Below are 14,717 nucleotides of genomic sequence, written 5' to 3'. Positions count from 1 at the left end.
ATCTTGGTTAACAAAAGAATGTGCTACTGCGATAATGTAGTATAGGATAATATGACAAATTGTACTGAGAGCCCTGAATTCCAGTTCTTCTTCCTCCCCTACATAATTGTATAACTTCAAGCAGTCACTTCAATTCATTGGTTCTATCTTATCTAAAATTCTAGAGTTCCATTTACAATTGATCATTTTTCTAGGGCATGAACCAGACTAGAAGAAAAGATAAGACCAAAAGTATTTATAAAAATATATTTCACAAAGTAGGAAACAATACAGGAGTTTCTTTTAATACAATACATGGAGTAAATAAACAAACAATATAGCATCAAAGCAAAGTAGAAAATTAAAATGATTTGCATGTAATACTTGTTTATTTTACAATCTCTACTTCTAAATGGCAAGTTTGCAATACAAATTGAGTATGCTTGCAGCTTCTAGTGCTGTCTTGTCTTGGAGTGCAAAAGCCCCTGTGCATAACCATGAACATTAGATAAAGAAATGCTAATAACAGAAGTAATAAAGTTATGTACAAACTGGTTCCTTCTCTAATACATTGGAGAACTATAAGCATGTTTTACTTTACTGTGTAATGTGTGGGCTTCTAAAAGGCTAGAGTTTAAATATTCACATGAACCAGTAGATTTCCAGATGTTTGTGCTTGTAGTAAAAACACCAAATACTAGAGTTATGAACAAAATAGAAAACTGTTCAAAAGTTTCTCTGGGAAAATGTTATTCCTGACTTCATCAGTCACATAAAGCTTAACCACTCAAAAGAGATTGTTAGCTTCCCTTTTTTAATACATCATCGGCAATCATCCTTATCTGCTCATCAAAATGTACATATATTAAACATTCATTTTATATATATAGAAAACAATCTAAAGGATTATTAATGGATATAATTTTTTTCATATAGTCCCTTAATCTATAGATTACCAACCTTAATAAATAAAAGCAGTAATGGACATCAATAAAATATTTATCTCAAGGATTAAACAAATAAATTCACTCATCAATGATAAAACCAACCGTCTTTTATATAGTCCATCCATTCTGTGATACAGTTCATTTTGTGTCCTTGTGGAAGATGATGAAGTGAAAGATAAGAGTAATCCTTCTTCTAGAAACAAGCCTATTTTAATGGGATTTCTCCTTTCCCATCATTGAATGTGCAACCCTCCCCCCACCCTTCCCCTGGAATGAATTAAGAACATGTGAATATTTTAAGGCTCGACACAATATTTAAAGATGAGAAATAGTCTGTGGTTATTGGGCCAACAATTATGTACAATGGATGGTCACTGCACAGTAGAAGCTAGTAGGTCTTAACAATGCTCCTCATAGCTAGCATTGTACAGAAGACCAGGTATTGCTTTAAAAATTTTGGTGGCGGGATCTTTGTTGGCATTGAGGAAAAAACATGTTACTTTCTACACCCTGGCAGATGACATTATTCAGTAGCAATATCTCTGCAGGTCCATTTTTCTACAAAAGCACCATTTGTTTTGATTTTTTTCCTCTATTTCTTACATTGAAGACTAACCAAGATCCCAGTCTCCATGTCCATGGTGGTCAAGTGAATATCGGATATCCAAAGACTTCTAGACACTCCACATACTTTACTTCACACTCCACAAGACTTATAAACCTCCTAACATATACTTTTGTAATTATTATTATTTTTTTTTGGTTCAACATTACAATGTAGTTGATTTCATAGATGACTGGCGCTAAACTTGCCTCTAAAACAAATGACCACATTGGTTGTAACTAATAGGGAGGACCCTAGAATATTACATGAGTTTTCAGTTTCATATGGAAGTTTATAATCCACTGTCAAGTTTCTTTGTCACTTTCTCCAACTGAATAGAGTTCTCCGAGTCTTTTGAACCGAGGACCCCATTCACTGAGGTAGTCAAAATTCTGATCTGAGTCTGATGTTGAGGACTCCAGAGAACTGAGAGAGCCAGCCACTGAGCCTCGGCCTTCATAACCATAAATCTGAATGGAGTCATATGGCGGAGCTGTAGGATCATTATCAGCCTCATGGAGCCTCACGTTAATAAATTCATCAACATCCACACCATTTGGAACAGGTGCAAGTCCTTGTCTGGGCATAAATTGCAGATCAGGTTTTATATCTTTCCGGGGCAAAAATCCATTTATTCCATCTGGATTCTGTAAAGTTGCAATGTCAAAAGCTTCTGTATCTTCTTCACCACCTCCTTCATCATCATAACGGATGATATTTTCCCTCACATCTTCATCATCTTTAATAATCAGAGGCTCATTTTTATGTCTTCTCAGAGTTACAAACAACACCACAATGACTGAAAGGAAAATATTGGATCAGAAACAGATTAGTCAAAACAAGGTACAATCAAAGAAAAATATGCTAATCATTTTTCAAGAGACATATTCCTTATTATCTTCCAAATTAATTTAAAAGATCTTATACATGCATGGTAAATTAGTGGAAAAAAAGAATTCTGTGCTATTTCTCATATTTAGACTTTAATATAGCATCACTACATTTCATATCAAAGGAAAACAGAAGAGGGGAAAAGAAATATCAGAAGCATATTAACTGATAGGGGAGAGGGAATGTATAGTGAAGAAGCATTGATGTAAACTTCAGAGTCATGAGCGATGAGTCCCATTTTTTAACTTCTACTTTGGCTTCCTGAATATGTTGTGCTCATTAAGCCCAAATAAAATATTTTTCTTTCACATTCTAATATCCAATTTATTTAAGGATCTTCCATTCCAATATCATAGACAAGTCATATGAAGCAGCCATTTTTTGGGTATAATATGGCATGTGTATGTGTGTTTATATACATTTAATGTATACAATGTAATAGTTTCCTAGTATAAGTAATATTAATTTTTGTACATTTTTCCTCATTGTTTATAAAGTATTTAGGAGAAAAGGGACTTAATTTCCAGTGTTGTTATTCCATATGTGGGAAAAAAATAAGTGTTTTTATAAGTTACTCAGAGATCTCCAATGAAAAGACTAATCTAAGGGATTTCTAAGTTGATTCTCATCATCTCTACCATGCCTTTTAATTCCATGTTGTCAAAGATTCCAGTTCAGAACACAGAATCCAATCCATCCTATTTCTATAACTCAAGAATATTATTGTTTTCTCCCAATATCTGTGCCACTTTCAAAATACAGACCATAATCTCAAATATTTGAGAAAGGGGAAAGTAGTGCCCCAAAAATAAATTTAAAAAACAAAACATTGTGAACCCTTGGTCTAGAGAAAATTAGTGTGCTTGAGTTATTTCTATTAATTTACATGCCTGACAGATATTAGTTATCAGATTATAAAACAGAATACATACCCAATAGTAGAATGATGCATGCTAATATAGCAATTAATGCTCCCATACTGAGTCCAATTGGAAGTACATAAGCTTCAACATTACAAGACTGTACAACTCCATCACTGCTGCAACCACAGACACGAATGGTTAGAGTGCTGGTACTACTCAAGGGAGGGTTTCCACTATCACTGATTACGATTGGTAAAAGATAGACTTCTTGCTTCTGGCGGTTGAATCCACTATGTTTTGCCAAAATACTGAGAGAATTATCTGGAAAAAAAAAATCAAGAGAATTTGCATCATTTCAAATTAGCTGCTCTTTTTTTTTTTTTTGTTAATTGTGCCATTCCAGCTGCTAAGCTTCCCCTTGCCTCCTATCGAACAGCATCATTTTTGTTCATTAATTTAAAAAGCATTTATTAAGTAGCAATAATATGCCAAGAACTGTGTTGGGCCCTGGGGATATAAAGATAGGACTGAAATAGATTATGCCTTCAAGGAACTTGTATGCTATCTAGAATACACACACACACACACACACACACACACACACACACACACACACACACATTGTCTATGACTTTTCGCTCCAAGATCAACAAGTTGATTATGGTTCCAGTACCCTGATGACTTTACCAAATAACTTTTAAGAACATGATCCAAATGTACTTTTCATTGAAAGCAGCACAGCATAGTAGATAGAACACCTACTTTCACAGAACCAGGGCAAACAAGAAATAGAATTCAAAGAGTTTTGGAAAATTCCCTATGCTATATAAATGTGAATTACTATTATTATATTTATGACTATCATTACTAATTATTATTAGTAGGAATTTCTGGGAATCTAAAATTTCATCAGATTCCCAAAGTACAGTAAAACTAGCAAGAAGGCAAGAATTAGAACTTGGAGCAAGAAAAGCAAAAACATTGGAGGCAAATGTGAGGATGAGATATATTTGAATGCATTGACAAATGCTCTATCAGAGGGAGGTTAAACAAAGTCGTTAGATCAGCCATGCTGCCTGGCATTAAGGTTTCAAAGAATGAGTCACTGACAGTATGATTTTCACATCCATTAAAATATAAACATGTCTATAATGCCTTGCTGATCAGCAGTCAACCTGACATGATGTGCTCATTTGTTTAATATGTTCTATGGATTTCCTTTGGTTATGCCCCATTATACAATGCTTTTGGGAAGAAGGATATCTACAAACGATATTAAGCCATGGTGTACCCAATGATCCAAGGATCTTTATTTTACATGACCTAGAAGGCAGACACAGCATGCAAGGGAACAGTCCCTGAGAGCAGACAATAAATAGCTGTGCTCTATTTGGGGAATGTCTGTGACACGTTGGAGCACACTTAATTAGCTCATGGAACATTGGTAAAAGATTTCACATGCTATAGTTCAAAACAGAAGATGCGAATTGTTCTTCAAAATGTAATTAATACAAATCATAATGATGCTTGTGTCTTTTGGTTGCTGACATTATTTGTATGTAGTGCTATCTTTGCACAATCTTATTTCTTTGACATCCATAATAATAACTTACAGACTGAAGCAGGAATATAAAAATGAGATCTATTTCCTTGACTGCAATGGAAGCATTATAATATTTCTAACAATAAAGTCACATCAGATCCCTTTATCTTCCTTCTTTCGAGTGGGGAGGAGGATTGCAAGGGTGAGGGGAGAGGGGGAATAATACCAAAAGAACAAAAACCTTCAAATAAAGCAAAACAAAAAAAAAGACAAAATAAACCAACAAAAAATCCCACAGCTATTGTGCGTAAGTGTGCGTGTGTGTGTGTGTGTGTCTGTCTGTCTGTCTATCTGTTCCTCCTTGCAAACCTCTCTAAAGACCAAGATATTAATATTGTCATTTTGTTATTATTATCACTGACATATTTTTTTCAGGGGAAGAGGAGGATAATAAGGATTTGCTCATATGGAGAGTGAGTAGGCTCTCTTTGATCTATTTTGAACCTCAGTAATAGGGGGGGAAATGAGATTGCATTCAGTTTGTGCAACAGGTTATATACCTCTCCAAGTGAAGGTCTTTTTTAAAAAGAAGGGAACAGGGGCAGCTGGATGGAACAGTGGATAGAGTTCTGACCCTGAAGTTAGGAGGACTTGAATTCAAACCTGGCTTCAGATACTTAATATTTCCTAGCTGTGTGACCCTGGACAAGTCACTTAACCCTAATTGCCTCAGGGAGGGAAAAAAAAAAGGAAGAAAAGAAAGAAAGAAGAGAAGGCAACAGGGAGAAAAATTATGAAGTCTTGTATTCAAATACTTGAGTGAAAGGTTATTCTATATACATAGACTTTCCATCTCATCCCTCTATCTGTGCCTTTACACTTGCTGTTCCCATGCTAGGAATAATTTAGCTCCTCAATTTCACCTCTAGTCTACTTTAACACTGTGCTTCTATCTCTCTCTGCCTCTGTGTCTTTGATTGTCTCTGCCTGTTTTTATCTCTCTGTCTCTGTGTCTGTCTTTGTCTCTGTTTCTCTATCTCTCTCCTTCTCTCTCCATACATACATATATGCACACACACACATACAGAGGCAGAAAAGTCATTCAACATTTAGAACCTCAATTTGTTCATCTGAAAAACTGGCCTAAAACATCACTTTTGTGGTGTCTTATAGTACTCATTTGAGAAAAGGTATTTTATAAATCCTAAAAAGTTAATGAGTGAATTATTATTTATATTAAGAATAGAGAAATGAAAACCAGGTAGTAACTCACTGGGTTGTGATAGAATTTCTTGGGAAATTGTATATTTTATTTGGAATATGTTTTTATTCAACAATAACAACAACAAAACAAAACAAAACAAAATCTATCCAAATATCCACTTGGCACCACTAAGGGCCTAGAGGATAAACTAGATATAATTATCATATCACCTACTGGGAAATACTATCAACACCTTCTCTATTATTCAAAACACAGGTGAACTATAGAGTTGCCCTTTTCTTTTTCTTTTCCTTCATATATTGTGATGTTTCCCCAAAGTGTGACTCCAGAGCTGTGGCCTTGGGTAACTCTAAGATTGTTGTGGCAAAGTAAAGCTTTGATTGATCCCAGCAAAGTATAAAGGATTCAAATATAGTTTGTGATAAACAAAATTGTTATCAGCTATCAACAAATAAAATCACCTCTAGCAGTAAGTTGGCTAAAGGGTGATAAATTTTTGGCAGAACAGCTATTGAAGCAGATATTCAATGTGTATTAAATCATGATGCAATTTGTTATATGTGGCTGGAGTAGCCCCAACTATTAGTAGGTACTATTATTATCCCCTCCCTACAATTCTGGCAGCGTTGGTTAAGTGACTTGCCTAGAATCACTCAGATAATGCCTGAGGCCAGATTTAAATTTGAGTCTCCTTGACTCCAGATTCAGCATTCTATCCATTTTACCACTTAAGCTGCAAAGATCAGTTGACAGATCTGGAAATATTTAGAGTGGAGGAAATACATAAGCTACTTTTAAAGAGTATACTTTCTAAAGTGATAGCATTTAGAGTACTGCTCTCCAGTAAACTGCTGAGTATTATTTTATTCAGTTCTGCCTACCCTATTCCAAAAAAGAAAAAAATCACTGATAAATTGGAGAACTAGGGAAGGGAACTTTTACCTAAATCAGTCAGTTGAAGGAACCATGGATGTTTAAAGCTGGTATATGTGATTTCAGAAGTCTGGGTAATCCTTCCACTCTTGCAATTAATCGACCCTCAGAGTATAAGACAAATCAAGTTTAGTTTGGTGAGATATTCACTTGATAGAAGTTGTGACAAGCATTATTTATGTTTGAGGTAAGGTGAGGAAAAGCTCCCTGACCATTAATGTTCTGCCAAAATGTAATGTAAGGTCTTAGGGAGCAATTTCTTTTCATTTCACTGAAGGTCTCCAACTAAAGATGGGAAGGCCACTAGGGTATATTATAGTGAATATTAATTTTCATGTTTGGATTGAACTAGAGTGTCTTTGAGGTACCTTTCAGCTTTAGGAAGATGATTAAGTTAGAGTATGCATTTAATATACTAGCATTCACTATGTTCAAAAAGAATGTGAGGGATGGAATAAAGCAATTAAAAACAAAAAATAAGAAATAAGAATAAACCTACCAAAAGGCAAAGTCTGTGGAAAATAGTATAATACATAATACATTTATATATGCACTTATGTACACATGCATACATGAAACAGAATCCCAAGTTGCCAGTTCAGCTCAATTTCTATAACTGCACTATATTACTCATTTTTCAGTGACTATTCATGGGGTCAGGTCTCCTGCTCCGAGCTCCACAATTCTGTCACTACTTTTGAGTCTTCCTCTCTCTTCCTACAACTACTTCAGCATCCAACAGTAATTCAGCTGAACTCGTCTATCCCTTGATAAGAAGAGGCTGGTTAACTTGTCTAATTTCAATGATATGGATGGGAGAGTCAATAATGTAAAATTGGGAGAAATTATATTAATGTTGAACTGACTCAAATAATTACTAACCATTTATGTGCCTACTAAATGCCAGGCACTCTCTGAGGTACTGAGAATACAAATGTAAAGGTATAAATAATATTTATTTGCAGGAAATTTATATTTTAACACTATCTTAACAGAAAAAAAAAAGAATAGGCTTCTAGGAAGACAAATGAATAAAAAATGGGTTATAATCATGAGTTACTTTCTACATCTCAAAAATAAAGAACACAAAGGGCATCAAAATAAGGAAACAACAAATCAATTAGTGGAAGGTAAATAAAAGTACAAAGTAATATAGTATAATGAGAAATAATATGCAAGCAAATAATGATTAAACTTGGTCCATGGACCAAGCAGAGTGTAACAAAAAGAACTACCAACGAAGAGAAGATGGTTAAAATTTTCATAAAAGAAAACTCAACAATAAAATTTACAGAAAGTAAAGACAACAATAGAATAAACACTTCTTAAGATGAAATGAACAACTATTTTAGAAGAAAATAATGAAGTCTTTAAATGAGAGAGATACTGTAATAACCATGCAATATTATAAATTTCAACTAAAAGAACCATATAAGTAATGATTAAACAACTGCAAAAATCTCAAAGAACATTAGAACAGATGAAACATTTTCAAAGAAGAAATGTTTGAAAAATGGGATGAAAATTATAAATTTCAAAGATTAAAAAGACAAACTTGATAATAGACAATTTGTAAAAATGATTAGAGACCACTTCCAAAATAAAGAACTCTGTGAAACAGATACTAAAAGATGAAAAAATTTAAAAAGATGCTATAAGAAAAAAAGCAAATAAAATAAAACTAAATTTAAAATGGGAAAAATGCATACATTATCTACAAAGCAAACTAATTTACCAGCATCCTAGAAATCATAGAGATAGTTGCAGGATTACTTTCCAGAAGAATAATGCTTAATGGATGGTGATGGATTGTTTGAGCAATTACTACCAATGCTTCATGTGTAGTTCACAATTATAGAAACTGAAGCAATGTTCATTTTTTTGATGACTAAAAAAGTAGTTCTTATAACCAAACCATGGGCAGATGAATCAGAAAAATAGAATTATAAATCCATATTAGAAATGAGCATACGTATGTACATTCAAGATATAATTTTAGCAGAGTCTAGAGGATTATATCAAGATATGACCAGACTGGAGTTAAATGAAAATTGTCAGGATGGGTCAACACTTGGAAACATTTGGCATACATATAAACACACACACACAAACACATATGCACATATAGTTGTTGAGTTCTTGTTCTTCTTTATAATAATAATATAAGATGGTTCTCTCTGGGGAGAGGACAGGTTTCTTGGGGGAGGTTTTCTTGGAAGCAGCCTTAGTATCAGTTTAGATCAATAATTACCCCAAATGCAGCCAGCTGGTAAAAATACAAATGTTTATTTCTCCTTCCAAGTCTTGTCTATTTCCTTGGGCCCGGATAGCTAGATTCTTAGAGGCCTATCTTTCTGCTAGGTTCCAAGAGCTCCCTCCGAATGTCTCCAAATCCAAAGGTTTGTCCTTCAGCCTCTGCCTCTGCTTTCTTCAGCCTCCAACCAGCACAAAGATGGAATGAATCTTTTGTCTCCTTCACTTGGGGCTCGGCTAGCTTTCTGGTGAGCCTTTCAGACCAGCTTGGTCTCAGTGGGGGAAGTGCAGGAGCCCAGCCACCACAGTTGTGTGAGATGAAGATGAATCTGGTTGTGCCTCTGAGAGAGCCTTCTCAATCTTCAGTTCAGCTCTGACTCGTGGCTTCTTCTGAGTTGACACTCTTCTCTTCATGTAATTTGGCTGAATTCTCTCTGAGAGCCTCTTATATAGTGTCTTATAGTATACTTATATATATAAGAGTATCTTATATATAAAGACAGGAATTGTGCGATACAAGAGAGAGGGATTATGGGTTTTCTCCCAGAGTGCTCTCTGGCCCTAAGAGCTTCAAGGGAGGTGTGAATTCACAAAGTTACAAAGTTTACTTTGTGAATCCCCCATACTTGTGAACTCCAATGAGTAAAGGTGTGAACACAAGCATTGTATCAATTAGTTCTACTTAGTACCTTGTTTCAGGTTCTGGCCTAAAACATCTTCTTGTAAGATCAGATCAATAATCTATCAACTCTAATGAGTTAGCAGTTTGTAAAGATTCCAACATCTCCTGCTTGCTTTTGTTTTAGAACATAGGGTGGTCATGCCATCCCTGACTCCTCAGGGAGATCAGAGCCCCCAAGGGGAGGTGATAATAACTAGACATTTGGCTAAGGAAAATGCCAATGAGGTTTGCAAAAGAATTATATGGGGGCTAGACAAAGATGCTCCTTTAGAGGAGATCATAAGACGCTGTGCCACAGTGGGCACAAATGCTTATTATGCCCAGACTATGATGAATATGGAAAGACAAGGTCCTTCTTAGCAGAAGAATTCTACAGAAACTTGTCAATGTTTTCAGTGTGGAAAAGTTGGACATCTAAGAGCCCAATGTAGAAATGGAGATAGAGTGAGAAGACAGGGTGAGAGAAAACCCAAAACCCCATGTCCAAAATGTAACTGAGGCTTTCATTGGGCCTCTGAATATAGGTTGACCCAAAGAAATGAGAGGTTTTTTTTTTTTAGATTTGTTTTTGTTGTTGTTTTATTCTTTTTTTTTTTTTAATTTTTATTTAATAATTACTTTATATTGACAGAATCCCTGCCAGGGTAATTTTTTTTACAACATTATCCCTTGCACTCGTTTCTGTTCTGATTTTTTTCCCCTCCCTCCCTCCACCCCCTCCCCTAGATGGCAAGCAGTCCTTTATATGTTGGATATGTTGCAGTATATCCTAGATACAATATATGTTTGCAGAACCGAACAGTTCTCTTGTTGCATAGGGAGAATTGGATTCAGAAGGTATAAATAACCCGGGAAGAAAAACAAAAATGCAGATAGTTCACATTCGTTTCCCAGTGTTCTTTCTTTGGGTGTAGCTGCTTTTGTCCGTCATTTATCAATTGAAACTCAGTTAGGTCTCTTTGTTAAAGAAATCCACTTCCATCAAAATATGTCCTCATACAATATCGTTGTCGAAGTGTATAATGATCTCCCAGCTCCAAAGTATCAATCAAAAGATAGGTGGGGCATGATAGCAACTGAGGTTACACCCAGAGAGACTTTAGAAATTCAGGACTCTGATGTCATCAACCAACAATCAGTATTACAGTTGGGGAGAATACAGGCCTTTTAAGACAACAAGGCAATATCCAATGCAAGCAGCTCCAATGTAATTACCAGATGATGAGGAGAAATCCCAAAAGTGGTAAATAGAAGGGAATTAGATATTTTAACTTCTTGGGGAAGAGGGTCAGCTTATATTTCCACAGGGAATGAAAAACAGCCTCACTATGTATCAAATGTATGTTGCTGCTGCTCTTGCTTCAGTAAGAAAAGCATTTCCAAAAATGATGCTATTACATTATATGGATGATATATTGGGATGTGCACCTGAGGAACAAATGCTAGAAGCATGTCTACAAAAGACCATAGAAACACTAAGATACTACAAATTGTACATAGCTGAAGAGAAAATTAAAAGACATGCTCCTTTTCAATATTTAGGATACGAAGTATACCCTAAGGTGCTTAAAGTACAAAAACTGTCCTTAAGAACAGAGAAGCTAAACACCTTAAATGATTTTCAGAAATTGATAGGAGATATCCAATGGGTGCGACCAGTATTAGGCTTGACTACCTATCAGTTACAACCATTATATGACATTTTAAGAGGAGACAGTGCTTTAAATTCACCATGCCAGCTTACAAAAGAAGCTCAAGAGGCTTTGAGAAAAGTTGAACTGGCTTTATCCAAGGTAGTTGAAAGAGTAACTTCAAAAACCCTTGGAAATATCAGTTTTTGCCACACAAGAGGCACCCACAGCAGTCCTTCATCAAGGAGACAGTGTGATAGAGTGGGTGAACCTCCTGGTACAACCAGAACAAAGCCTTACTCCTTACCCACTGCTTCTGGCTAGAATTTTATTAAAGGCCATTAAGTGACCAGTACAATTATCTGGGACAAGACCTGACAAGATATACACCTTTTATGCTAAAACACAAATTAATGTGTGCTGTGAAACCATCCCAGATGGTAAATTTTATTAGCTATGACTCCAAATTTTACACACAAGTCTTCATTAAAGATAACCAGACTTTTACATAATTGCCGATGGATTCTTGAAGAAAAAGTTTCTAAAGTTCCTCTTAAACGACCAACTATCTTTACAGATGCATCCAAACACAATATTTTTGCTGTATACTCTTATGACTTAACCATAAAGAGACTAGTCAGAACTCCTTTTCAATCCACTCAGCAGAACGAATTATATGCGATCATGCTAGCTCTCATTACCCAGGAGACATAAATATAATATCTGATTCAGCCTATTCAGTAGGTGTGGTGCAAAGAATTGCCACAACCCAAATAAAATTTGCAGCTTCTAATATCTATCAGCTCCTTAAGGAACTTCAGGAACAAGTGAGAAAACATCCAGGTAAGATTTATATCTTGCATGTCCACTCACATAGTGGACTCCCAAGCCCTATTTTTGATGGGAATTCAAAGGCAGATAGCCTTTTAACTATGTTAGCCAGTATGCCTTTATTTCAGAAGGCCCAGGAATCCTATTCGAAATATCATCAGGCTGCTGTAACTTTGCGTTTACAATTTGGGATAACAAAAGAGGAAGCAAGGAGCATAGTAAAAAGCTGTACAGCTTGCCTTCCTTTCCATGCTCCTACACTGCCTGCAGGGAAGAACCCTTGTGGTTTGAGACCCAATGAAATCTGGCAAATGGATGTGACCCATTATAAATCTTTCAGCCGTCTGTCTTTTATCCATATTGTGGTAGACACCTTTTCAGAATTCACTTTTGCAATACCAGCAATACCAGCAGCAAAAGAGTCAGCCCGAGTGGTCACTGAATTCCTCACACAAGCATTTGCCATTATGGGTGTGCCACAAGCAATAAAAACAGATAATGGTCCTGCATATACCTCCAAACATTTTGCACACTTTTGTGCACAGTATAAGATTTTACACACCACTGGCATACCCTTTAATCCTCAAGGACAGGCAATAGTAGAGAGGAGAAACAGAGACATTAAGACACTGCTCCAAAAACAAAAGAAAGGGGGAGCCATAGGTAACCCTAGAGAACTACTAAATCTAACCCTTTATACTATTAACTTCTTGATGTTTGACAAAGATGCACTGGCTCCAGCAGACAGGTTTTATAACCCACCGGAAAGGCAGTGTCCAGTGCGAGTAGCTCCATTATCTTTAGATAATCACCAGGTAATGTGGAGAGACCCAGAAAGTGATAAATGGAAGGGACCAGATAGGCTAACTGCTTGGGGGAGAGAGTTTACTTGTATCTCTATAGGTGGAGAAGGAATCAGATGGGTGCCAACGAGCCATATTCGCCTTGTCCATCGCAGAGAGACGGAGCAGATCCTTGAAATGAAGGAGAAGACCCAAGAAATATTGGGTGGTTCTGTTGCTGATTGTGCTCACCATTGAAAGAGCATGGCAGTTATGGCGTTTGACTCATGGACATAGAAAATTGTTGGACTTCAAGACCCTCAGGAATCATTGGATCCTTTGAGACATAATAAGATTGTTGTAGGACTTGAAAACCCTCAGGAATCATTGGATTCTCTGAGACATTAGATTGTTGTAGGGCTTGAAAACCCTCAGGAATCATTGGATTCTTTGAGACATAAGACTTGAAAGCCCTCAGGAATCATTGGATTTTCTGAGAAATGCTAAGACTCTTACAGGACTTCAAAATCTGCTGGAATCATTGGATTCCCTAATACATAAAAAGACTTTTGCAGGACTTCAAAAACTTGGGGGGATCATTGGATTCCCTGATATATGAAGCAATGGACAATAGATTGGTTTTGGACTATCTCTTGGCTGCTGAAGAAGGTGTATGTGTAACTGCTCTTTACATACCCTCCTTCTAGGACTTCTGGCAATCTTTTACAACAGCATGTTGATTTATATTGTTTGTTATACTGTTACTTGGGTGTATAATTCATGTTTGTTACACCATATTGAGCCTGCACTGACTGTAGGGAGAGTCATCACTAATAGCCTCTGCTTTATTGCTATGTGCTTGTGTAATACCTCCCATGCTGATGAGTTTGTTCATAATAGGACCCTTCGGCCCAGAAACCCGCTAGCAATCCCCACTTCCCTTTGGTGCTTTTCATCTTCCTTCCTGAAATGCCAGGGAGGGCGTGATAATCTCCTTTTTAGTGCTTTCCCCTCCCTTCCTGAGAAGTCAGGGGGCTTGTGAGCACCTCCTTTTCCGTGCTTTCACCTCCTTTCCTGAGAAGTCGGGGAGGGTGTGATCACCTCCCCTTGGGGGCTCTGACCTCCCTGAGGAGTCAGGGATGGCATGACCACCCGTGTTCTAAAACAAAAGAAAGCGGGAGATGTAATGGGCTGAGGCTTGAGTTGATGCACTGAGGTCCCAAGGATGTAAGGCTAAATAGTAATTGGATCATACTCTATTAATATATATGCTTGGAGAAAGATTGGCCCCAGCCCACTCTTTGTGCAAGCCCTGGTGTGTTGTATAGGAAATGATGTTTTTGGTGGGTGGAGGCAAGGGAGTGGAAAGGGAAGTAGAAGAAGAGACTGCTGGCTGGTGTCTTGACACAGCTGCTTGCATTGCCATTGCTATGGCCCTTCATCTCCGATCCCCTTCTGCTAGCTGGCTTCCTGTCACAGCTTCCCATATTGCTATCACAATCTTTCTTGCCCATATTGTTATCACAATCTCCCCTCACCTCTACTGAGAATAA

At 36.7% G+C, this 14,717-nt stretch overlaps 1 protein-coding gene across 2 annotated transcripts in view; it reads right to left on the bottom strand.

Annotated features, from left to right (window-relative positions):
* Positions 1–230: 230 nt before the first annotated feature.
* The window catches only part of CDH8 (cadherin 8), a 527,274-nt gene continuing 512,787 nt past the window's right edge, over positions 231–14,717 (bottom strand). For both annotated transcript variants that reach the window (XM_051975087.1, XM_051975088.1), the window contains 2 exons: positions 3,354–3,605; positions 231–2,329 (listed from right to left, as the gene is read on the bottom strand). In XM_051975087.1, coding sequence (XP_051831047.1) covers positions 1,836–2,329; positions 3,354–3,605 — 746 coding nt within the window. In that variant the 3' untranslated portion in view covers positions 231–1,835. The remainder of the gene's footprint in view (positions 2,330–3,353; positions 3,606–14,717) is intronic.

The sequence above is a fragment of the Antechinus flavipes genome, chromosome 2, assembly GCF_016432865.1.
Source record: "Antechinus flavipes isolate AdamAnt ecotype Samford, QLD, Australia chromosome 2, AdamAnt_v2, whole genome shotgun sequence".
NCBI classification, from domain to species: Eukaryota; Metazoa; Chordata; class Mammalia; order Dasyuromorphia; family Dasyuridae; genus Antechinus; species Antechinus flavipes.
This window is presented reverse-complemented; position numbering and strand designations above follow the sequence as displayed.